General features: G+C 33.2%; 1 protein-coding gene across 7 annotated transcripts; it reads left to right on the top strand.

The window, feature by feature from the left end:
• The first annotated feature begins 491 nt into the window (after positions 1-491).
• On the top strand, positions 492-23495 carry LOC106055823 (histone deacetylase complex subunit SAP130-A-like). 7 transcript variants are annotated; one of them, XM_056012731.1, is made up of 22 exons: positions 675-1096; positions 2123-2245; positions 5026-5227; positions 5392-5500; positions 6539-6817; positions 7417-7630; positions 8161-8501; positions 9397-9504; positions 10276-10520; positions 10877-10965; positions 12998-13131; positions 14121-14291; positions 14591-14786; positions 14918-15028; positions 15505-15635; positions 16348-16459; positions 16576-16605; positions 18002-18141; positions 18587-18721; positions 19295-19398; positions 20212-20322; positions 21238-23495. In XM_056012731.1, the coding sequence occupies exons 3-22, from the start codon at positions 5039-5041 to the stop codon at positions 21385-21387; spliced, it is 3099 nt and encodes a 1032-aa protein (XP_055868706.1). In that variant the 5' UTR covers positions 675-1096; positions 2123-2245; positions 5026-5038; the 3' UTR covers positions 21388-23495. The 7 variants fall into 7 exon arrangements, with proteins under 7 accessions (XP_055868710.1, XP_055868704.1, XP_055868711.1 ...); XM_056012735.1 differs by lacking the exons at positions 675-1096; positions 2123-2245 and adding an exon at positions 492-638 and having other exon boundaries at positions 15523-15635; XM_056012729.1 differs by lacking the exons at positions 675-1096; positions 2123-2245 and adding an exon at positions 492-638.
• The last annotated feature ends 629 nt before the right edge of the window (positions 23496-24124 follow it).

The following is a 24124-nucleotide window of genomic DNA, read 5'->3' as shown; positions in this document are numbered from 1 at the left end:
TTGGCATAGCCATAGGTATAGATTAATTGATGCATTTTTTTTAGGCAATTTATTCATTGTAAGAGAAGACAATATAGACAAAACAAAGGGTGGATTATAAATGTAAATTAATTTAATGAAGGCCGCCTTAAAATTGCGTACCTCACGACTGTGTCGACAGTCATGAAAAAATCGAAAATCGATCGATATTTAGATATTAAGAAGCTTGAAATTTAGATGTAAAATTATATCTATAAACGAATCCCACAAGAGATGTTTCTTTTTGTTTTTTTTTTGTTTCGTAAATCTGATGTAAATATTATCTATTAAATGGGCTAGATCTACTTTCTTTAAGAAAAAAATAGATCTAGATCTAGAATCTAGTTAGCACACCTAGGCATAGCACAAACATTTTTTTTCTCCAACCACCAAACCACATCAACATGACCCGGAAACGAAATCTGGAAGAAAAAAATAAAGTGTCACGTGGCTAACAGAACCAACCAGCGACTGTTTTTACGGAAGCAGAAGCGGTCTATTCTCATGCTTGTGTTGTGCACATTACCATGTCCTATCTAATTATTATTACTACAATTGATAAAATCCACTTTCAAAAGTAAACTTAAAATAATTGTTTCAATTGATAGAGTGTATGAAGGGTAAGTGTCATATAAATATGTTTAATTTAGCAGGTGGTCTGTTAGAGATACAGATTTAGTTTTGAACATCGACTCCTGTTAGTGTTATGATTCGTGTTGTACTACACTACACCGCCGCTGTTGTTAGGTTGTGAGTGTGCAGCAAGAGAACTAGATCTGGATTGGTATCTATTTTTTTTAAATCCATTGCCATTATTTGAAAAACATTGCGCATACGTTTGTTGTTTTTTCTCACATTTTATTAAGTAACGAGTATTTTCTTTGTTCTGTATGTCTTTGGGTGATGAGACATCGTTCACGGAATATGTCAGCCTCGAAAACACTGACACCCCTATGATAAATAATGGATTGTGCCACTACACATACCCTCATTCATCAGTTTTTGTCGCATTAGCTTGGCGAAGTGTGTAGTCTAAAAGATTTGACTTTTAGCAATACTTAGATACTATAGCATGTCTGTATGTTTGTTTGATTTTATATCTAGATCTACATCGCTAAGAATGCCCTATTAAATTGATATTAAATTACTAAAAAGTTGTATCATTGTGTATTGTATAAAGGACATTGGTCATTGGAATAGTGAATAGACTTTTTTAGTCGATCTCTTACTGAGTCTTACTGAAGACTGAAGTTACTTAGTTAGTCTGACTCTTAGGTCTAGAGTCTAGATCTAGTGACTCTAGTCTAGATTTTCTAGATTAGTAGAATGTCTAGCCGACTCTTACTTAGTCTAGCCCTAGGAGTAGGTCGATAGTCTATATCTATCATTATTAAATATATTATCATATCATCTAGATTTATATAAATCTAGAATGTCTAGATCTAAATTCTAAATCTAGGATTAAAATACTGAATTTCTATCTAAACTAGATTAGGACCATTTTTTAAATATTAAAATCAAGATCTACTATGATTCTATCCTATAGATTAGGCCCCTATATTATAATAAATAGAAATAGAAGCTTAGCTAGATCAGTAAGATTGACTCAGGTAACTTAGTAGATATAGATAGATCTAGTAAGTTATTAAGTAGATCTAGTTAATCTAGTTAGAAATATAATCATTAAAAATTTAGACTAGTCACTAATCTAAATTCTATTAAGAGATGCATCATGTACTTTAAATTAATATCTATTCTAGACTTGATTCTAGTGTAGTTTCAAATCTAGTTTAGATTTTTATTATATACTATACTCTATAGATAATAGATCTAGTTTTAGATTCAAAATTGACTAGAAACTACTAGATTGCTAGTCTACAGTCTGGTCACTGATCTATAGTGTATAAACTTATGTTATAGTACTATCATAGATATATCTAGACTCTAAATTCTAAATATAGATCTAGAAAGAATAAGAATAGATCTAGATTCTAGATCTACAGCTACTAGACTAAAGTCTAATGGTACAAAAAAACAGTCAGATCTAGATGTACCAGATGAATTGTGCTTTTATTTATTTAATAAAGATCTACTCTCAATCTAGAATTAGATCAACACTATAACTAAGATTCTTGCTTACAGTCACAATAGAGTTTTTCAAATCACTGATTTAGCATCAAACACTAGATCTAGTGAGACTAGATCTATAGATCATTTTCTGTGTTCAGTAAGTTAACATTTTTTTTTACCTCACCATTATGGTAGATCTAGATGAATAAGTAGAATAGATTTAATAGAATATTTGAGCAAATTAGATTTAAAATGTTTATATTATTTATCTAAATTATGCCAATAACAAGAAAAACAGTCATCTATCCTGATAGTGTCAGTCGCATGTTGTGATATTATTGACTAAAATTAAAAAAAAAAAAGCAGACCTAAAAGTTAATATAAGATCTAGATCTATTAATATTCTCACAATTTGAAATACTATAGTGTCTCTTTTGGTATATTTATAAAGAATTAAGCTACTTTGAAAAATTACAAACTGTTTTATTTCATAGAGCCAGGAGGATATCTCATATATGATTTTTTAATTTTGAAAATATCTGTTTAGCTCTAAACTTTGACAGATTGAGAGTCTACATATATGTGTATCTTACAAATATAGATAAATTATCCTGAATATTTCTGTTGAAATGGGGTAGACCTAATTGTAATAGACAGATAATTGTAACTATTTGCTGCACAGTAATTTCATTGCTAATCAGCAATTATTCAAAATTCAAGAGGAGGTATTTGGCACCATTATTATCACCATTAACTTGAAAAAAATTAAATTTGGATAAGAATTAAAAAAAACAACAACACCATTTCTTTATTGATGCCATTGTTTCTGTTTGTAAACATTTTTTTTTGAATGAGTACAGAAAGGGATATGGATATGCAGAATGTATTTTTGAAGATAAAACACTTAAGTATAGAGACAGAGAAAATTGAACGCAGTTACAATTATAATATAAAAGACCTCATTGATAAGCATTAGGGCATGAAAATCTAGAAAAGGGTTTAAAATACAACTAAAAAGTAGGCCTAGACAGCCATAAAGATACCCTTTAAAAACTATTGCCTAATAATGCCATAAAATGAACTAGTATTGATTAGATCTTACAAAATGTATCTATGGTAATGCTAAATCTCTAGATCATTATATAACATAAATAGACCTGTATGTGAATAGCTCTCCTCCCCTTTTTGCAATTCTAGCAGAAGAGTTGCTTGAAAGGAACAATGTTTAAGAGAGATCATAGTTCTCACTATTTCTTGTATAGTATTGATTTTATTTTCCTTAATTCTTTATGGCCAGACAACCTCTTAGCAGTTCTTGATTGTGCTGATTACATAACCATCTCTTTTTTTTTTTTTTCTCATTTTCTCTTAAGCAGCAAATACGTCCACCTAAAGAAAACCTTCTGACCCTCAAAGTTTTTTCTTTCAGCAGTCACTAAGAGCTTATAAAAATTTAGAACAAAATTAATTTTAAAATCTAGATAAATGAACTGGAAGACTTTGAATTGACAAACACTATTCTATTGCGTCTCAAATAATAAACAATAAGTCAGAGTTAGAAAGAAAGATGCTGAGATATGATTGACAATCGAAAGGCAGATTACATATTATACAGTTTCATATATATATACCTTCAAAATGTCAGTATTATGTCAAGTATGGTCAGAGAAAACTTTAATATAAAAAAATGTAACCAATTCCCACTTTATGCTCTAATAATATACTAAACTAAAAAATTTTCATTTCAAATTTATTTCAAGTACAATCATATTCATCAAATGCAAATATTAGATAATAAAAAAAAAAAGATTGTATCAAAAATCAAAAGTTGAATTAGTTTTTTGCTCTCCTAAATGTTGTGTGTTTATAGGCATTGTCTTTCCAGTTGGAAGATAAAGTAGGAGTCCAGTATTTCATAGATCTATTGAGATCCAGTTATGACCTGCATATTTTGCCACATCTGATGCAGACTGAGCTGTTGTCTTCTGGAAGCTTAAGTTCTCGTTTCTGCACCTGTCTATATAAAGGCCTTTGGGTTGGGGTGTGTCCTCAAACATGTGTCACTTGACCTCTGTGAATGTTCTCCAGCTGTCTCATACATAAGCCATTTTCTGCCAGCTGTTTTTCTCTAAGCCATTGAGAAAAAACTGGGTAGAGATCATTATTCTGGCATAGAGTGTTGGTCTTGTTTATTATTTAATTTTTTTATAACTCACAATAAATCCAGATTGAAGCTAGATGTTACTATGATTTGAGCGTATTGTTGTTTTGCCAATGCCTGATAGCACAGAAACCTTTCCCAGATACACCTCTCCTATAATGTGCACTCAGCATGCTGTGATGACATGGAGATGCAGTATACAAAAAAAATCAAGTGATAATTAAATCTTCATAAATGGAAATATCAATTTGATATTTTTTAACAAAAACTTCTTAAATTTTTCAGGTAACTTTCTGGAAGATAGAAAAAGAATTAATTATTTACTTCACAATGGTTTAGATGGATAGTTTTAACACTGTATTTTTTAATGGTTATATCTTCCCAGCAGACAGGTCCTGATCCAAGTTAAGAAACATTTGATTCAACCTCTAAATAAGTCTAGCGTTTGGATCTATGTAATATAAAATTAGATGACATCACCTACATTATTTTTATTTTGAATTGTTACCATTAATGAAAAAGAAAGTCCAGTACCGTTATTGGCTATTTTAAAAGTAAAAAAAACAAACAAAACATTTCTGCACTTTTCAAATTTTTTTTACACCGTCAAATGCTTTGTTATACCTAACTCATTAGAGACATTCACCCCCTTCACATCTTAATTTATTGCTCATATGGGAACAAGGAAATTAAAAAAAACAACTAATAAAAGATTTTTGTATTTGAATCATCCTGCTCATATTTCTTAATTTGTAAATGATCTGTTTTGGTTGCAGGTAGGTTTTACTCATGAATAAAATCAAAACAAGTGGCGGCGGTGAGAGAAAGGGGGAATGTGGTGGTGAAGGAGAGGCATCGCATATGATCAGCACCTCGGCAGCCACTTCTGGTTTACTTGCCCGGCCTTCATTCCCTTTGCAACCTGCTCCTGGGCAAACATATATTGTTCAGCCACACCATGAAATGAAAAACTTTGGAGTGAGGCTTTTTTTTTTTCTTTTAAGATAATAACAAACTGTTTTGTTTTTTTATGCAACTGTTGTATATAGTAAAATTTAATATATAATATACAATCTGTAAGACATCATTTTTGTTGGTGTGTTGGATATTTATTTGAAGGTTATATAATTTTTTTTTTAAAGAAATCTACTCGACCAATAGCTCCAGCACCTCCAGCACAAACTGTTCAGATGATTTCAGCTCGCAATGTTCCAGCATCACAAGTTAATATACCAAATATTATTTCCCCATGTAAGTTGTTGAAATCATCATGAACAAAGAAAAATAAATTAATGAGATTTTGTTACTATTATTTATGTTCAACTCATCATATTTCTTTTGTACATATGTTAATGTAAAGTGCTAGTCAAAGTGAATATATTTTGTGTCGAAACATGGCTGACCTACATTATCTTACCTTTACTTACCCAGCAAGACCTATAGACCGTCCTTCTCCATTCCTGTCTTTAGCTTTAGTTAGAACCTCTTTCAATGGCAGGCCCATCCATTCTTTTATGTTGTCTTCCCATCGCGTTCTCTGTCTGCCTCTTCTTCTTTTTCCTGGTTCTGTTCCCTGAAACAATGTCTTTGCGAGACCTACGTATCTTATTATATTTTGTTTTATTTATTGGGTATTCTAAGCTTAGCAATACTTTTAAATTGTCAGTTATGTATGCAACATGAATATATTATAAACAGGCAATAAAGAAAGTAAATGAATGTTATAAAAGTTATACTTTTTTTGAAATTGAAGCATAAATTTATTTTTACACTAAATAAAGCTCTTCAGTCTCTAACAATGGAATTAATATCAGTGATCTTCATAGCGATAAAGATTTCAAAACATTAAGCTAAATCACATTTACCTAGGCTTATGAACGAAAATTTATGGATGGGGTCGCCGCCAAATGAAAAATTGTATTAAGGGGTCACGGAGCTAAAATAAGTTGAGAACCGCTGGTCTAGATTACCGAATGCGTAATATTTATTAAAAAAAATTTAAATGGTCTATTTCACCAACATGTAGAAAACTCATATTTGGTATCGTGCTGGATGTAAACATGAAATTCAAGTAAAATATACTGGGAAACAAAATAATAATTGCTTATCTTTTGCTGCATCTTAGCAAGACCACTTACTGTACTGTAAAACAAAAAAAAAAAAGGTAGTCCAGATATTTGAGGTTCCAGTTAACTGATGTCTAGATAAACGATGTTCTACTGTATTATATCATTTTTTGTGTATTACATGTTGAATGAAATAGATGAGATTATGCTTTTCCCTTTCTAGCATTATGTCAGCCAAACGCTAACACTGAGGGAATTCTCAATCTAGTTACCACAACAGCTTCTGGCAATATTGGAAGTGTCAACCATAGTACCATCACTGTTCCTGTCACTAGCGTCATTCAGCTAGGCTCCAACACTCTAACTGGTGGCTCAACTGTTGTTCAGCAGGGTTTATCAGGACCATCTATTCCTATCAGCATGTTGGGAAATGCCAGGGCTAATCAGCAACCCCAGAATCAGAATCAAGCTTTTACTCCTAACTTTTCTAGCTTAGCAAGAGGTGAGTGTCTGTAGAATTAGTTAGCATTGAAGATGCTTCATTCAATAGTGTTTTTTTTTTGTTTGATTATATTAAGCATAATTTTTGAAACATGGTTTAAGAAAGAAAAACATACCAAAACAACAACATTTAGATCTGTACAACTGACATTTTTTTCCAAATATAAATATGTAAAAATATAAATGCTGTTTGCAATCATAAAATTTAATTTGATTGCCACCTACTTACTAAAACTGTCCAGATCAGCTCTTTTCTTTCTTTCCTTTTTTAACAAAAAAATTTTGATCTAGACTAAAAACAAGGAAGTTTTTCCCTTTTCAAATGCAAACTACTCTATCAGTAAATTAGTAAATTCTTATTAAATTGTAGTTTTATTATAATTTGATATTTAATAAAGTAAACTTTTAAAGACAACAGCAGTAGCATTTACAGTTGACACTTTTTTTACATTAAGCTAAAAAAAATAAAAAGGTCACCTGAGTGATTCTTATGAATCATTTTGTTCCACACATTAAAATTTGTATGGTTAAATTATTATTTTTTATTCTTTAAAGTTTAGGAATAATCTTGACTTAAAAATATATTTGATGATTCATCAGGTCCAACGACACTTGCTGTACCAAAGTCCACAGCAGTGTTGAGGCAAGCATCTACGCCAGCCCTTCAGATACCCACACCACCATTATCTCTGCCTTTGGCAAGAGCCCCAATTCATCAGGCCATAAAAACTACCACAGCCCCTGCTACCAGGTCTCAGTCTCCAGCAGTGGTTGGACAACCTGTTCTTCAAGCCCAGCCCCAGGACTTATCTCGGTAGGTTTTATAGGACTTGTCTCGGTAGGTTTTAAAGGATTTGTCTTTGTAGGTTTTATAGGACCTTTCTTGGTAGGTTTTATAGCATTGGTCTCTGTAGGTCTTATAGGACTTGACTTGGTAGGTTTACAAGCTTATTATTAAAATGTTACTTTTCATTTTCCCTTAAAACATGAAGTGGACCAAGATGTCTATGTGTAGTGACTCAATGAACTCTTTATGTTGTGTCTGTTCTATTTATGTGTTGTTTTTTTTAAATTTGAGTAAAGAGTCTTAATAATCACAACAAATTTCCATTAGGATAAAAAAAGCAGCCTTAGTCGTATTCTAATTATATATTTTTTTTTAGTTTGATAATGCTAGTACTGCTGTGACTAATTGCCAGCTTCCTTCATACTGCTATTCAAGCTGTGTTAGAGCTGGAGCTGCATATCAATACAAGATGTTGATTTGTCAAAAAAAAACTAAAGGCTCTAATGTTTTGTCTTAATGGAAGGGTAATTGTTATTATTATTTCTTTTCCCATTCAGTGCAAGTCTACCCATTCATGGCTCCATAACGCCAGTGGTACCAGGCTCTCACCCTATGCACATAACTCTTAATCGCATGGTGGCACCCTTGAACACAGACGCTGTCAACCAGACTCGTACAATATCAGCCCAGGTGCAGAGTGACAGTCCCAGCAATCTTCAGCAGCGCATCAGCGTTTCACTTTCATCTGATTCTAACCTTCACACGCGTATGGGTACTGACCTTTCAAGGTCAATATCATTTGTCTCCCAAACTAAGAACAATAACCCTTCTCTAGTTCCTCAAGCAAAGATCATCTCTTCCCAAAATCAAGTTCAGCAGGGTACATCTATCAAATCAGGTAAGATAACTCCATCTCTTTATCATCCAGAACTATCAAAGATCCCATGAGGCTAGTAGGTGAAAATGTTTAAATATGTATCTGTCCCTTGAACTGCCCATTACTAGCAACAGTTCTAGCAATAGAGAAAAGTCCTGAAAGAATATGTTGACAGAGCTAATGACTTTGGCCAAGAGTAACAGTGCACTAGATACACACAATATAGAAAGGTCCTAAAAGAATATGTTGACAGAGTTAATGACTTTGGCCAAGAGTAACAGTGCACTAGATACACACAATATAGAAAGGTCCTAAAAGAATATGTTGACAGAGTTAATGACTTTGGCCAAGAGCAACAGAGACAACTGTGGAAAACTGTTCCTAGTTATGGAACTTGCCATAAAGATGTTTGTCTGAAGTAGAGAAATTGTGGAATGCTATGTTTTTTTCATTTGTGTAGTCATTCCCAGGGAGGGAAAGATGCTTAATTGCATGACACTAATGACATTGACAGCACGTTTGAACTGGGAAAGGTGGGGGGGGGGGGGGGGGGGTTAGAATCTATGACCTTATTACAGCTGTATTTTTATACATATTATTGTGTCATTGTAATCCAATATCTCCTCATTTCTTGAATCCTTTTGTTGGAGTTTGTGCCATGATCACAACTTTCACTATTTAATAATGTTATTGTCTCCCAACACTGTTAATAATAGGATTTATAAAGCAGAAGAGAAAATGTTTTTGTATTGCATTAGGTGTATATTGTTATTTTGTTGATTTTTTTTTTTTTAGTAATTGTAAATGTAAATGTTCTTGTTGCCTAGCTATAGTTGTACCAAAAACAAAAAAGAATCTTAATGTTCACCTTAAAAATGCACTGATGGTTACTAATTGATTAATGACCTTGTTTCAGTGAATCTTGCAGTGTCTGCTGTAAATCCTGTGATGATCAACTCCTTAAACGCCTCACAAACAAACTCAAGCACAACCATTGCTTCTACATCAGCTTCAATACCCATAGGTAAGAATTGAACTCACCTATCTCTCTCTCTCTATCTACATCCTATTTCTACTCTGTCCTTTCATTATCATGGATTCTATAATTGATAATGCCATCTATTTGTTATTGAGCTGTATGCTCTTGCAGTCTATGTCTTAGAAAAGTAACAAGGATAAACTGGTTTTCTGTTAATGTGATTATCCTTTCCATTCTGGTTTGCTGCTATTCCTTGTAGCAAAGCCTTTGCAAGAAAACTAGATAAGGTGCGTAAAAGTCATGAAAAAATCTCTTATGATGGCAGGAAGATTGGTGTTCAGGAAAGAGGAGCCATTCAATTTCTGTTTTCAATGGGGTAAAACTGGATTGTTTCCTCGCCCTTCATGTTTTCTGCTATTTTGGCAGATGCATTTCAAGGACAGTGTTGGTAATGGAAAAAATGTACACTCTTAAACTGATATTATTTTAAACACCTACAGTAGCCAATATTAACAAATTTAGCCATTCTGCTTTGCTAATAGAAAACTAACAAAAGCTATTTTAATTTATATGTTGGGTGACATTTCCCCTTCAAGTCCAATAAGTCTTCTAGGAAAGTGTAGTAAATGTGACTGCATTAATAAAGTAGTATAGCTTAGGAACCGTACATAGAAAAATATTTGTTTGATTGTGTAGCATTTCAACATACTTTGCTTTTGACTTAGTTTCATGAAAGGAAATAATTAATAGATCTCAATTTATTGACTAAAATTATTTTTTTTTTAATAATGTATACTTTGTTTGATTTTGTTTCAGCCAAAGTCACGCCCCAGAGACTGCATAATGTTGGCAGCATCCTAACCTCCTCTCAGCTACCAGTCCATATCCCATCCACAGCCTCAGTCTTATCTTCCATGTCAGCTTCCCAGACCAACACAGTCACACTCTCATCCTCCACACTGCCCTTATCATCTGCCCATTCCAGTGAACTAGAGGCTGGGCATCACGACCAGCCTGGTCATTCCAACACTGGTGCCATCATTGTTACTCCAGATTATCAGGTAGGGGGAACCATAGCCTGCTGCTTAGTTGATGGAAAGTGCCAAATTTGAGATGCACATTACTTATTATTTTACTTATACTTATTACTCAATAATCAGATGTCATTTTTTGTTTTTGTGTGGGGAAATTTAAAATATTAATCAATGTTTATGCAATATTGCAAATTTATATTAATTAGGTCTGGGCAGTTGGTTCTAAGGAACTAAGAGCATTGCCTATATCCATCCATTGGCACAAAGTTTCATGGAGGACGTATTATATCTTTCTACTCTATCTGACACTCTGAACAAAAAAAAAAAGCATTTTGTTAGTTAGAAATAGGTGTCAAGGTTTTGTTATCCTGTCTGTTTTACAGGCTAGAACTCCTGGCTCCATCATCACACTTCCTTCCTCCATAGGGACAGCTGCTACTGCCAATGTTTTATCCCAAGCTGCTGAAAACAGGTAGAGAGTTTGATTTTTTAATCACACAGAATCTCCTGTAAAGTAAAAATGATAAAGAATTCCACTTAATTATATCAAATGTTTGAATGTATTGGTCTAAAAAAAAAATAAAATCATTTTATTTCCCTTGTTTCAGAAAAATAGTAAAATTGATACTGTCACAGTCTTAGTTGACATTGCATGATCTAAAGTTCACGTCATGTTAATAGTTTAAAAGACACGTGGAATTCCAGATGTAGAAAACAGGAAGTAGAATAAAGTTGACTTAGAGTTCAGTCAAAATCAAGTAAGTAAGGTCTTGCTCCCGGTACAGGAAGGTTGGACGTTCCCTCCTGGACTGGTGGATATGTATGCATATAGCATGAGAGTCGAAGGACTAGTCATTGTTGATTAATAATATTTGAGAGTTGACTTCATTATGTGCTTATTGAATATTAAGGTATTATTCGTATTTCAATGGATATCTATAGTTGAAGCTCCAGTGTCACTAGTTGTAATTGTTCTTATTGTTACCCGCTGAGATGCGGACGTGATTTGTTGTTAACGTATTGGATACTTTTGATACCGCTGTTATGCGGATATGATTATTATTTCTTGACTTGTAGCACTAACAAGGAGTGCAGTATATTATTATTATGTCGTAAATAAAATCTTCATGTTGTCTGCTGAACGGACTTGAGTCAGTCGTATAGTGTTTGTCTCGTCACGTGTCTAGAGCACTTCAGGAAGTAAGAACCCAGTATTACACCATTCAATCAGTCTCTAATATTCAACGTTCATTGACATTCAAACGTTCATTTACATTTTTGGTAGCCAGTATGTTGTGTGCTAGACACGCACGGACTCAAAACTCAAACACCACTCAAGCGAAACCAGTCACAAGTATTCAAGTAGATCACCATTGAACTAACCTGAGCCTGCACTTTTTCACCGGTTGACCTGACCCGTATTTACCAGAGTCCACTTTATCATTGACCAATTCGAACTTAACATCAATAGCTTGTATATTTTAAACCTGGTCGATGCCTATTTCTCCACTATTGTCGACAACTTGAGATTTAGCACGGCGTGACATCACCATCGGCAGAAACCGAAGACAGTTGAAAAAATGTAAATGAACGTTTGAATGTCAATGAACGTTGAATATTAGAGACTGATTGAATGGTGTAATACTGGGTTCTTACTTCCTGAAGTGCTCTAGACACGTGACGAGACAAACACTATACGACTGACTCAAGTCCGTTCAGCAGACAACATGAAGATTTTATTTACGACATAATAATAATATACTGCACTCCTTGTTAGTGCTACAAGTCAAGAAATAATAATCATATCCGCATAACAGCGGTATCAAAAGTATCCAATACGTTAACAAAAAATCACGTCCGCATCTCAGCGGGTAACAATAAGAACAATTACAACTAGTGACACTGGAGCTTCAACTATAGATATCCATTGAAATACGAATAATACCTTAATATTCAATAAGCACATAATGAAGTCAACTCTCAAATATTATTAATCAACAATGACTAGTCCTTCGACTCTCATGCTATATGCATACATATCCACCAGTCAAGGAGGGAACGTCCAACCTTCCTGTACCGGGAGCAAGACCTTACTTACTTGATTTTGACTGAACTCTAAGTCAACTTTATTCTACTTCCTGTTTTCTACATCTGGAATTCCACGTGTCTTTTAAACTATTAACATGACGTGAACTTTAGATCATGCAATGTCAACTAAGACTGTGACAGATACCTTATTTTGAATATAGAGTTCTAGTAACAAGAAATTATTTCCATTTTTTTTTTAGATATTTTTCTTTAAAAAAAATTCTTTTAAGCTTAGATTTATATTCAAAACATTTTTTTTTTAAATTTTAAGTTAACAGAACCAAGAAAAAATGTTTTTTTTTTAATTGGGTAAAAGTCTCTTGTGCTCAAAAATAAATATAGCAATGTTTATACTTATGTATATTATAAAGCATATATAATATTGAAACATCTAATCAATCTGTCTTGTGTCTCAGATCTAATAGTCATATTCAGCCTCAACAAATGAACTTGAGACCCCCTACTGACCAAATGTGGTATCAAAACTGTTTGTACTCTCCAATAGTTAGACAGGCGACCAACTTTTTCTTGCCTAATCAAGGGACTAAAAGTAAGTGTGGCCGAGGGACATGAACCACTCAACTATCTAATAGGGATCTGAGTTCAAATCCTGATGTAGGCCAGGAATTTTTAATTGCCATTTGACTTGATCTGATTTGTGTTAGCTTAAGGCCCAAAATGGCAGGCCCATCCATTGACTGGCCTACCATTGAAAGAGGTTCTATACAAGGTGAAAGACAGAGAGGAATGGAGAAAGACAATCTTGTGTGATGCACCAAAGATTCAAAAAGACTATGGGATAGGTGGTGAATATGTGAACACCCAATATCAAACATGTCTAGAAAAGAGTTTAGGCCAGAGAGAGTGCACTAAATCAGCTCTATCTTGAAAGATCAGCAATTTAAAACAGAGAATCTTTTTCAACATTTTCCAGATTTAGAATTAGATTTTGGCCAGTTGACAAGAGTCAAGTGTTTAGGTTTATGTGTTCAGTTTTAGAATTAGATTTTGGCCAGTTGACAAGAGTCCAAGTTTTTAGGTTTATGCTAATGCTTTTGTGTTCAGTTTTAGGATTAGATTTTGGCTCTGGGAAACTTTTATTAGTGGGAGGCTTATTATTTTAAGCTAGCAATTAGAGATTTAGAATTAGGGTTACTACTATCAGGGAATGATGTTAGCTTTAAAGGAAAAAAGTAATAGTCTTTTTTTTTTTTATTCCTATAAATTAAAGGTTTACTAATATTTGGGAATATTTTTAGCTTTAGCATTGATAGATTTTGGCTCTGGGAAACTTTTATTAGTGGGAGGCTTATTATTTTAAGCTACCAATTAGAGATTTAGAATTAGGGTTACTATTATTAGGGAATGATGTTAGCTTTAAAGGAAAAAAGTAATAGTCTTTTTTTTTTTTATTCCTATAAATTAAAGGTTTACTAATATTTGGGAATATTTTTAGCTTTAGCATTGATTATGGAATAGTCTTTTTTTTTTTTTTTTTGTACTCTTATAAATTGATTTTTAAATTATTGTTTACTATAGTCCCTACTCAGACACCTACACTAGCTGCAAGCCAGCTGGCTGCGATGTCGTCCAATGTGCGGTTCAATTCTGGCACAATGATGATTGATCCTTCAAGATTCCCACAACATGCTCTACATTCAACCTTCAATGCTAGCACAAACACTGGAGGCGTTAGCACTGACAAGATCAGTAAGTCTTAAATTCTAGGTTTTAAATAGACCAAGTACTTTGGTTTTGCTTTTTATATAACGGTTTCTATCTAATCATTTGAAGTTGTTAAAAATACTGTTGAATATGACAAGTTCTGTCTGTTGACTCTTTAAAAAAAAATGTTAGTTTTCTTAATTAATGAAGTATATTAAATAAGGACACATTCATACATATTAAACAGACTTATGCGTGATTAGATCATTATTTCATTTGACTGTATTTCAAGAAGTCTCTAAGCAAAGCTTGCAATAAAGAATTTTGACTTGTTTTACTTGCAGATAATACAGCCAGGGTGACACTAGCTAGCAGCATTTACACCAACTCAGTGGGTGTCCAGTCACAAATTCAAGGGGCAGGGGGAGGTGGAGGTGGCAACAGTGGATCCATGTCCAGCGGTCTGAGCGCAGTGCCAGTTTCCAACCCTAGCTCATCTCCACGTCCTAGCATTCTCAGAAAGCGGACCACTAATGAAGCGTAAGGGTTTCTTGAAGTCAATAGTTCATGTTTTATATTGCTGTTAATACAAAAACGCCTCACGTTACAATGTCCATTTTTTTTTTTAAATATTTTTAAAAGCTACAAAAAAAAAATATTTTTTTTTACAGCGTTGTTGTGCGGAAACCAAACTTCAATTTAAACCAGGAGCCGAGGTGTCATAGTCCACCCAGAGTTGATACCAACACTTCAGGGTTAAGTTCACCCAAAATGTCAATAAAGTAAGCCACACAGATGTAAACCTTCAGTACATAGTTCAGCTGTTTCTAAACCTATCTAGTTCAACTGTTTCTTAACCTATCTAGTTCAACTGTTTCCTAACCTATCTAGTTCAATTGTTTTTAAACCTACCTAGTTCAACTGTTTCTAAACCTATCTAGTTCAGCTGTTTCTAAACCTATCTAGTTCAACTGTTTCCTAACCTATCTAGTTCAATTGTTTTTAAACCTACCTAGTTCAACTGTTTCTAAACCTATCTAGTTCAACTGTTTTTAAACCTACCTAGTTCAACTGTTTCTAAACCTATCTAGTTCAACTGTTTTTAAAATTACATAGCTCATCTGTTTTTAAATCTACATGTTCAATTGTTTTTAAATTTACCTAGTTTAACTGTTTCTAAACCTACATAGTTCAACTGTTTGTCATGATTTTTATTCAGAAAGAAATTTTTGTTTTTTCTTTACACTTGTCTATTTAGAAATTTTTCTCCATTAAGTGAAAACAGCCAGTCATCAACAGATACAGCCCTTTCATCTAATGATGCCACAACACCAACACATAACCACAATGAGAAAGGCAAAGTGGAAGGGGAAGATTGTGTTGAAAATGGTAAGAGTTTTAACTCTTTCACTCCTAGCTGACGATACCAACGTTGATTTGACCCCCATTAAATTACTTTTTGGTTTTATAAACCTTAATTTATGTAATATAAAAAGAGCATGCATTCTTCTATAACTATATACCTTATATAACATTTCCTGATTGCATACAAAAAGGTTATTGAAGTTTTATCAAAACACAAATGAGCGAAATGAATAATTCCATTGGAACATGTAAAATAATTTACGGAGAGAAGGAGTTAATTTCAAATGATGCAATGTTCTTGTTATTTAGGTTAATCAAAGTGAACAAACCAACACATTTCAGGCTAATTTGTCATAACAAGGGTTTCTGATGTAGCACTTCAAAATCAATTTTTACAATAGCTGTTGACATGACATCAGCACACCAAACCATATTACAAAAGAGCTACTACAATTACACTTCAAGTCATTTTGCAATAGAGTTTCTAGACATTTTACGATAGCCCATCAAGCATTGTTATTATTATACTTCTATGCATTTTATAATAGCAGAGCATGTTATTGCAAGCCTTGCTGAGGTGGTCAATTGTAGTCAAACTGAATTTCCATTTGATTGGATCAATAAATTGATTTGGGGGGAAATAAACTCTTGTTTCCAATGATACTTGATCTATACCATTTGTTTATTTTATTATGCAATCTATTATTTTGTTACTGCATATAATTTTTTTTTTTAGGACCTCCACCGCTAACCTCAATGTTAAACAATATCCCAGCTTCCCCTGCCGTCAGTCACACAGGAAGTCTTTCAGAAGCATCTCCCAGAAAACGAGCAAGAAAGCAACTCTTGTGAGTATCGAGAAATCTTGTTTTCATTGAGTAATGCTTTTTCCTGTGTGTTATTGCCCTTAACTTCCACATGCATTTAGCTCAGCCATTATTAAAAATAATGATTCCTATCACAGAGAGAATGAAGACAATGAGCTAGTAGTCAGGTGAGCAACATCAGTTGTATAATGAAACTAAACCATTCAAAACCTTAACACATTTTCAAGTTAGTTGTTTTAACAGATTGTTCACAGTTGTGGACATTTTTTTTTTATGACATCTGTTGTATTCTTACTAGCACTATTCCAGACTGAATACATCTGTTGTATTCTTACTAGCACTATTCCAGACTGAATACATCTGTTGTATTCTTACTAGCACTATTCCAGACTGAATACATATGAAGATTACAACTGCTGGTTATTAAAGATATTGACATTTAATTTAACCAATTACAAAAACAAAGTTTTGTATTAAGATAAAGATTTTCTGAGATTTCTTTTGAAAACTTTTACAGATCTCATTTAAAAAAAAAAAAAAAGTTCAAGGTCAATAATCTAGGCTTGAATCACTCACCTTAGACTTGCATCACACACCTTTCTGTTTCTTACCTTTATTTGAAACAAAGGCTTTCAATAAAAAAAACATTATTGTAAATTAACAGGGGAAATACTAGTTTCACTTGTTACAATCATTTTTAAGTTTTAATTGTTCAACTATAAAGTAATAGCTTGCTGACAAACCAACTTATAGATACCACATTTTGCTAAATAAATTAACAATTTATTGAAAAGGTCAACATTCTAATTATACTTGAATGATAATTTTATTGGAGAATGTCTATTAGTAAATCTAGCCGAAGGACCATTTTATTGGAGAATGTCTATTATTAAATCTAACCGAAGGACCATTTTATTGGAGAATGTCTATTATTAAATCTATCTGAAGGACAATTGGACCATTTTATCTCAAATACTGAGCACAAAATTTATTTGAGTAACAGTTAATTATTGCTTACATAAAGCAAGTTGTATATTTTGTTTCCTCATTATAAGGTGTTTTTTATATTACAAAGGTTAGATAGGTGTCAAAAGGTCACTTGTTTATGTTGGTTTGACTTAACTACTCCACAGATTTGTGGGTTCTGTGGAGTAGTTTAGTATATATGTTTGAGTGAAGTTGCCTCTAATTAAAACTGACTACTTGATTTAATCTCTGACTCATATTTATTGACATTGTAGATTAAAGTTTTGTTTATATTAAAAATCTAGCATCATTTAATGAAATAGTTGATTGGAAAATGAATTTTTTATTTTACAATAACAACTGACAGGCAAATACATTTTCTGCCTTTACCTAATTAATTAGGATGTTTATAAAATTAGGGAAATGTGAGTATCTGACTTAACAAACTTTGAGCTAGAAAGTTTTAGAAAGTATTTATACAAATCACTATTTGTATTCCATGCAATGACTTCAGCATTTGGCATGACAATGAGTTTTCCAAGTGCTGCACATCATTGGTTGAAATTTAGAACAAATTATTCTTCCCATTAACTTTAGAATGTCGGGTTTATCTTGCAGACATGCTAACGAGGAGCTCAAGGACAATAACTCTTCATCTGATGATGAAATAGAAAACACTCGACAGAGAGAGGAATCAGCCCGAGATCAAAAAGAAAAGGAGAAAGAAATACGAGGTGGTGAGTCTCCATCTGAGCAGCTTGCACAACAATTAATACTGTTACTATTATTATAATTGCTTGATCAGATTTAGAAATAGTTGTATCATCTCCCAAATGTTTGAAGCCATCACTGTTGTAGCACCAGAACTAAATCTGTGTGTATATTGTCCCTGTTTCTAGAATATAAGGTAGTTTGAATTTTACGTTTAAAATGTTTATTAACAATTATCACTAAATAAAAAGTGAATGTGTAAATGTGATGTCGCTTCATCTCAACCAAAGTAGTTAGAAGAAAATATAATGTAAATCAGGATATTAAAATGATTTTTTTTTTTAAAGAACTCATTCAGTAAAGAGATTTCAATACAATTGCAAGTTTTATGGATAGTTGAAAATGTACACATTATCATGGGAACCTTTTTACTGTCTCCATGTACATCTATGTTCTGTTTTTGATATCTAGAGTACACAGATGAGGAGGGAGTAAGGTGGGTGCTGAACAAACCAAAGCCGACGTTTGTCTTGCTGCAGCCTGAGTTTGTTAACAACAAGACAAGAAACAATCATTTTATGAGATACTCTGATGTCAAGTCCAAAGGTAAGTTTTAAAAAAAAAATTGTCAGAAAATAACTCTTTAATATTCTTAAGCCTAGGTTCATAACTATTTACAGAAATAGTACAATTTGTTTTCTTAAAACAAGTAAAACAGGATTCTACCTGTAAATTCATATGATCTGTTGTTGTTAAAACAAACAAAAGGTTTATTAACAAAAGTAGAAAGGGGAGATTTTTTGTTTGTTTTTGTTTTAAAGATTTAAGTGGTACACTAAAAAGTTTGTTTATGTACGATGACAGTTGGAAAGGAAAGGGGGGTCTTGATGTCTGTGTGGTTGATAATAAACAGGATGATGTCTATGTGGGTGATAAGGGAAAGGGTTAATGTCTGTGTGGTTTGTTGAGAAATACTTTGATGTTGGTGTGGTTGATAAGAAACAGGTTTATGTCTATGTGGTTGATATGGAATAGGTTTATGTCTATGTGGTTAAGGAACAGGTTTATGTCTATGTGATTGATATGGAACAGGTTTATGTCTATGTGATTGGCAAGTTACTTTTGATTGTTCACTTTTGTTTTGTCTGCTAATGAAACAAATGTTTTTTCCACACTCAGAAGAGAGGTGTCCTACAGTCCATGAATTATCCAATCAAAGGGGAATCACCCAGAAAGTCAATGGATGGAAACTTTATTTTACAGCTTCACAACTAGAAGAATTGGTAAAAGATTTTTTCACAACTCTATACCTTAACATCATCTGTCCTTATAGACCACAGGGTTTGAAAAGGCTAGGGTAACATACCTTGTGTTAGGATGGATTTGTGGGTTTTTATGTTGTGGTGAATCTGGATCTAGTGACATTAACACTGGCAGAATTTAGACTTCACAGAACATGGATACAATTTAGAATAGTAAAAATTTTAAAACTTGATTTGTTAAATTAACAGGCACATAGGATTATTCAAGTCTATAGAAGAATTATAAATACATTGAAAAAAGTAAATCCACTTAAAGAATTCTGAAATAAAATCCAAATGTATAACTGATTCTTGATCTTTCCATTTTGCATCTTTAATTTTAATCTAAATTAAGATCTAGAAGTGTGAGCAGTCCAGAATGAGAAGGAAAACTTTTGTAATGATTGCCCTGAACTTTTTTTTTTTTTTTGTACATGAAAAAATCTTTTGCTTGGGTGTTGATTTAACAGAACAACCACCATTGTTATTAGCTGTTGTCTGTTGTCTAGATACTGGTAGTCTGTTGTCTAGACACTGGTAGTCTGTTGTCTAGATACTGGTAGTCTGTTGTCTAGATACTGGTAGTCTGTTGTCTAGAGACTGTTTTCACAGTCAGATGCACTTCAGTTGATTCAGCTTATTTTAAAATAAATATGTTCCACTGTTGTTTTTTTTTTTTTAAAGTTCATGTCATTTTGGGTGTTATGGTTGTAATTGTTTGGAAAAAAGGTTTCAGTGATAAAGCTTGTGACTATGTTATATGAGTAGACTAAAGAGGCTTGTATTTCTATGCAGATGGACATAGAGAAAGATATCCAAGTGGAATTCTGTGAAGTCCAGACGGCTCTTTCTCAGATTCATAACATGACAGAAGATGAAGCTGGTAAAATTCACGAAATGTCGCAGGTAAGTCTAGTCTTGGCTTTAAATTCTGATTACGTTAGCTCAATATTCTCATGAGGAAGCGTAGTGGCTGAATGGTTAAGCGCTTGGCTTCTGAACCCAGAGGACTCGTGCTTAAGTCTCGGTGAAGAGTAGGATTTTAGGATATTCTGCATCCGCCCAACTCTGACTTTAGTTGGGGATAGTCAATGAGGTTGATCTTTGTGCTGTCCACGACAACCTAGTTAACTGTCAGCCGTATTAACAGATGACTTTTACATCATCTGCCCTATAGATCACAAGGTCTGAAAGGGTAACTTTTTTTTTACTTGAGTATTCTCATGGCTAACAAAAATGTTTCAAAATAATAATGGCAGTTGTTAATACATAGAAGAGCTAGTACATAGACCGAACATCCAGTTTTTTCTTATGACACATTATAGATCTATGTAGATCGGGATGTGTGACTGAGTGACATAAACTGCTTGAGTTCTAATCCTGATTCAAGCTGGGAGGTCTTTGCTAAGCGCCTAAAGGCAGTGTGAAATCCTTTTTTCAGACCCCCCCCCCCCCCCCCCCCCCCCCCTAAGGTCCACAAATGATATTGGAATAGAGTGCACTGAGCATGCTATTCAAAAGTAAATTTTGTTAAACTCCACATTAGAAAAAAAAAATTGATTGATTAAAGGCTTTAAAAAAAAAAAACCTACAGTTTCTTTATGCCTTTAATGAAAGGACACAGACGAATGGAAATCATATAAGGTCAACAGAAAAAAAACAAATACATGAGTGTCCACTAGTAGAAGTAGAAAACTTGAGACCAAAAACATGTTACAAAAATGTGGCGTGTTTTTTTTTTTTTTTTTTTTTAAATTTTCTAAGTTTGTTTTGTAATATAATTAAGTCCCCTTTTTAAGAATCCATTTTTTTACTTGAAAGGCCAACATACAGAGATGTCAGTTAATACAGAACCAGCTAACAGATGCCAGGGCCTCGATGATCAGAACACTAGAACACAAACCCAGGATCCAGGAAATAGTCAACAAGCACATCAGCAAACGACCAATCAAAAAGAAGGAAAGGACGTAGCACTGGACAGCTTTTTTTTTAAACCGTTTTGTTTGTTTGTTTGTTTGTTAGCTTTAATGATGTGATACTGATTGTTTGTATGTTTTCAATGCCTAGAATTCTGAGATAACCTGTGAAAGGATTCTGCATCTGCGGTAAACACTATTTTGATTGTATAACAAATGTGCATATATATTATTTTTTTTTTTTTTCACTTTTAATGATCATTAATTCTGAATATTTAATCGAAAACAAACTGAAACTGTTTTGTTGAATCTTTCTAAAAGGACAATGTAAATGTGTACAGGGGCCAAAGTGGTCTAGGTGAATACATGACTTACAGGAAAACAAGCCATTAGAGAAACTGGCAGCAGCAGTAGGCGTCAATAACTGCTAGCTGTTAATTGACTTGAGGCCATATAAATAACATTTTAATACAAATGTGCATTTAGAGTGACTTGAAGACTGTAAAGGGTAAGAGTATGTACATAGTGCAATCAACTTAATGGCTATATATTTCTCAATGTCTGTAACTCTATTACTATAGTATAGACTGGGCCTTGACTTCGTTTAACAAGATTTCAAACCTTACTTATTAGTGTGAGCTTGGCATCATGGAATGCTTAGATGACTTGCTATCACATTTTTTTCCCAGTATTTGTCAGTAACTTAATGTTGGTTTGGACTCAACAATGTTCTGAATCAATGTTACTTGATAAAATGGTTTCAGCCTTTCATAAAAAGGAATCATCATTTAGAAACTCATTTTATGTAGAACTGAATTTTAATTTATTTCAACTATTATCAATTATGCCAACTTGTAAAAGCTTAATAAACAATTTTTAAAAAATGTTGGAAATGCTGACGAGAGTCTTTCAAATTTAACCAGGTGGTTTAAAAAATAGTTAACATAAATACAATTGTTAGTCATACCATGGACATTTACTTGACTATTGTTGTACTAGAACCAAACCTTTTAATACAGACAGAAAAGGACGATGTACATTTAAAAACAAAAGTTTATTGTATTTTTTGTTATGCATAAAGTCAAAATGTTTTGTGATGTTGAGCGCATAACATGTATAAACCTTTGAGTTGACCAGAACATAGTTCAAGATAGCTGAATAGACTCCTTAGTTATGAGTATTACTCCAGCAGCTTCTGTTAGTGATAGGCTGGTAGTATAAGAGAAATGCCAGCACTTAAGAGTGAAAGGGGGGGGGGAGAACTAATTTAAAAAAAATAGAAGGGCATTGTTTGGCTTCTTTACCTGCTTCATCCAAAAAGACCCTACATGTCAAGCTCATTCTTATCAGATAAATACAGATCTATGGATCCTACTGACCATGGCTTAGATCCTACTGATAATTGCTTAGATCCTCACTTAGAAGTTTCCAATGCCAGTGTTGTAATGTTCAGTGTTTTAGGCCTGAGTTAATTCAAACAACTTAATGCTGAAAACAAAATCAAAGCTGCAATTTTTATTTCCATGTAGTTGACATAGGAGAAGGGGGGGGGGGGAATTGAACATAATTGGATAGTTTCTCCATTACTGGCAGTTGCCTCATTCCATTTCTGTTTTTTTTTAACTGGATCAACTCCTTTTTTTTTATTTCATAAAATAATACATTATAATTTATTAACAGTTTTTTTTAAAAAACCATATTCTTGTTTTGTTGTATTATCTTGTTCCACTTGTCCTGTCATGTGACCTAAGAGTGGAGCAAAAGGTCATTACTAGGGTTCCTATTCTCAAATGATGTATGACTGCTTTTTATATTAGGCTTATGCAGTTAAAAAAAAAAAAAGGGAAATCAGTTTTATGTTGACAGCCTAGTTTGTACTTGATATTGGTGTCCTCTAAAACACCATGCCAATTGTTTTAACTTTCTTTTGTTAACTTCTTGTTTAGAGAGCTATGTAGACTATTTGTATGATTCTATACATTGTTTTGCTTGGAGGCAATCTCTTAATCCCGGACTTTATTGTACAGTTCATGTCATTATTGGTATTGTTCCATGTAACAGCAGCTGTTACACTGGGACTACACATGTGAATATATACATACAACTTATGTGTACTCTTCAAGTCTTGATGATGATGAATGAAATAAATTATTTCCATTTTTACTCTCAGACTTTTCATTTTCACACAGCAAAAAAATGTTTGAAAAAATGTCAGAAAAACTTTTTATACATTTTATTTTAAAACCAAAATGGTTTGACTTTCAGCAGAGACAAAGTGGCTGTGGCCCCAAAACTTTGCAAGCTGTAAAGAGCTAAGCATGATACCACAGCAAGACAGATCTCACAAAACTAATAGAGGCTTTCCCCTCTTTCCATGTCAGCTCAAAATGATCCCATCACAAATGCCCTTCCATATGTGTAGGTGCACACTTACAATTGGTCCACTTGGTTTTCCATTATGGTTCACTTATTTTGCAACCCTTTTCTCATCTAGGTCTCACCCTAACAATCTATTTTTACAAATAAGATTTTCATAATTTTGTCTGAATTACTATCATCAGTTTTTTTTTAAATCAAATTTTGTATACCATTGGTTCTGGAGAAGTTGCTTTCAAGATTCAGAAGAGTGTTGGTTAAAAAAGATGAAAGTAAATGTGTGACTTTACAAATAACATTTTACAGAGGAGTAAGACCTCTGATGCTCTATTATTATTGAAGAAACAGATGACCTTTACATCATCTGCCCTGTAGATCACATGGAACTTGACTTTTGTAGTATTGGATTATTGTTT

Source organism: Biomphalaria glabrata, chromosome 15, assembly GCF_947242115.1.
Source record: "Biomphalaria glabrata chromosome 15, xgBioGlab47.1, whole genome shotgun sequence".
NCBI lineage: Eukaryota > Metazoa > Mollusca > Gastropoda > Planorbidae > Biomphalaria > Biomphalaria glabrata.
The sequence above is the reverse complement of the archived record's forward strand: the minus strand, read 5'-3'. Positions and strand labels throughout refer to the sequence as shown.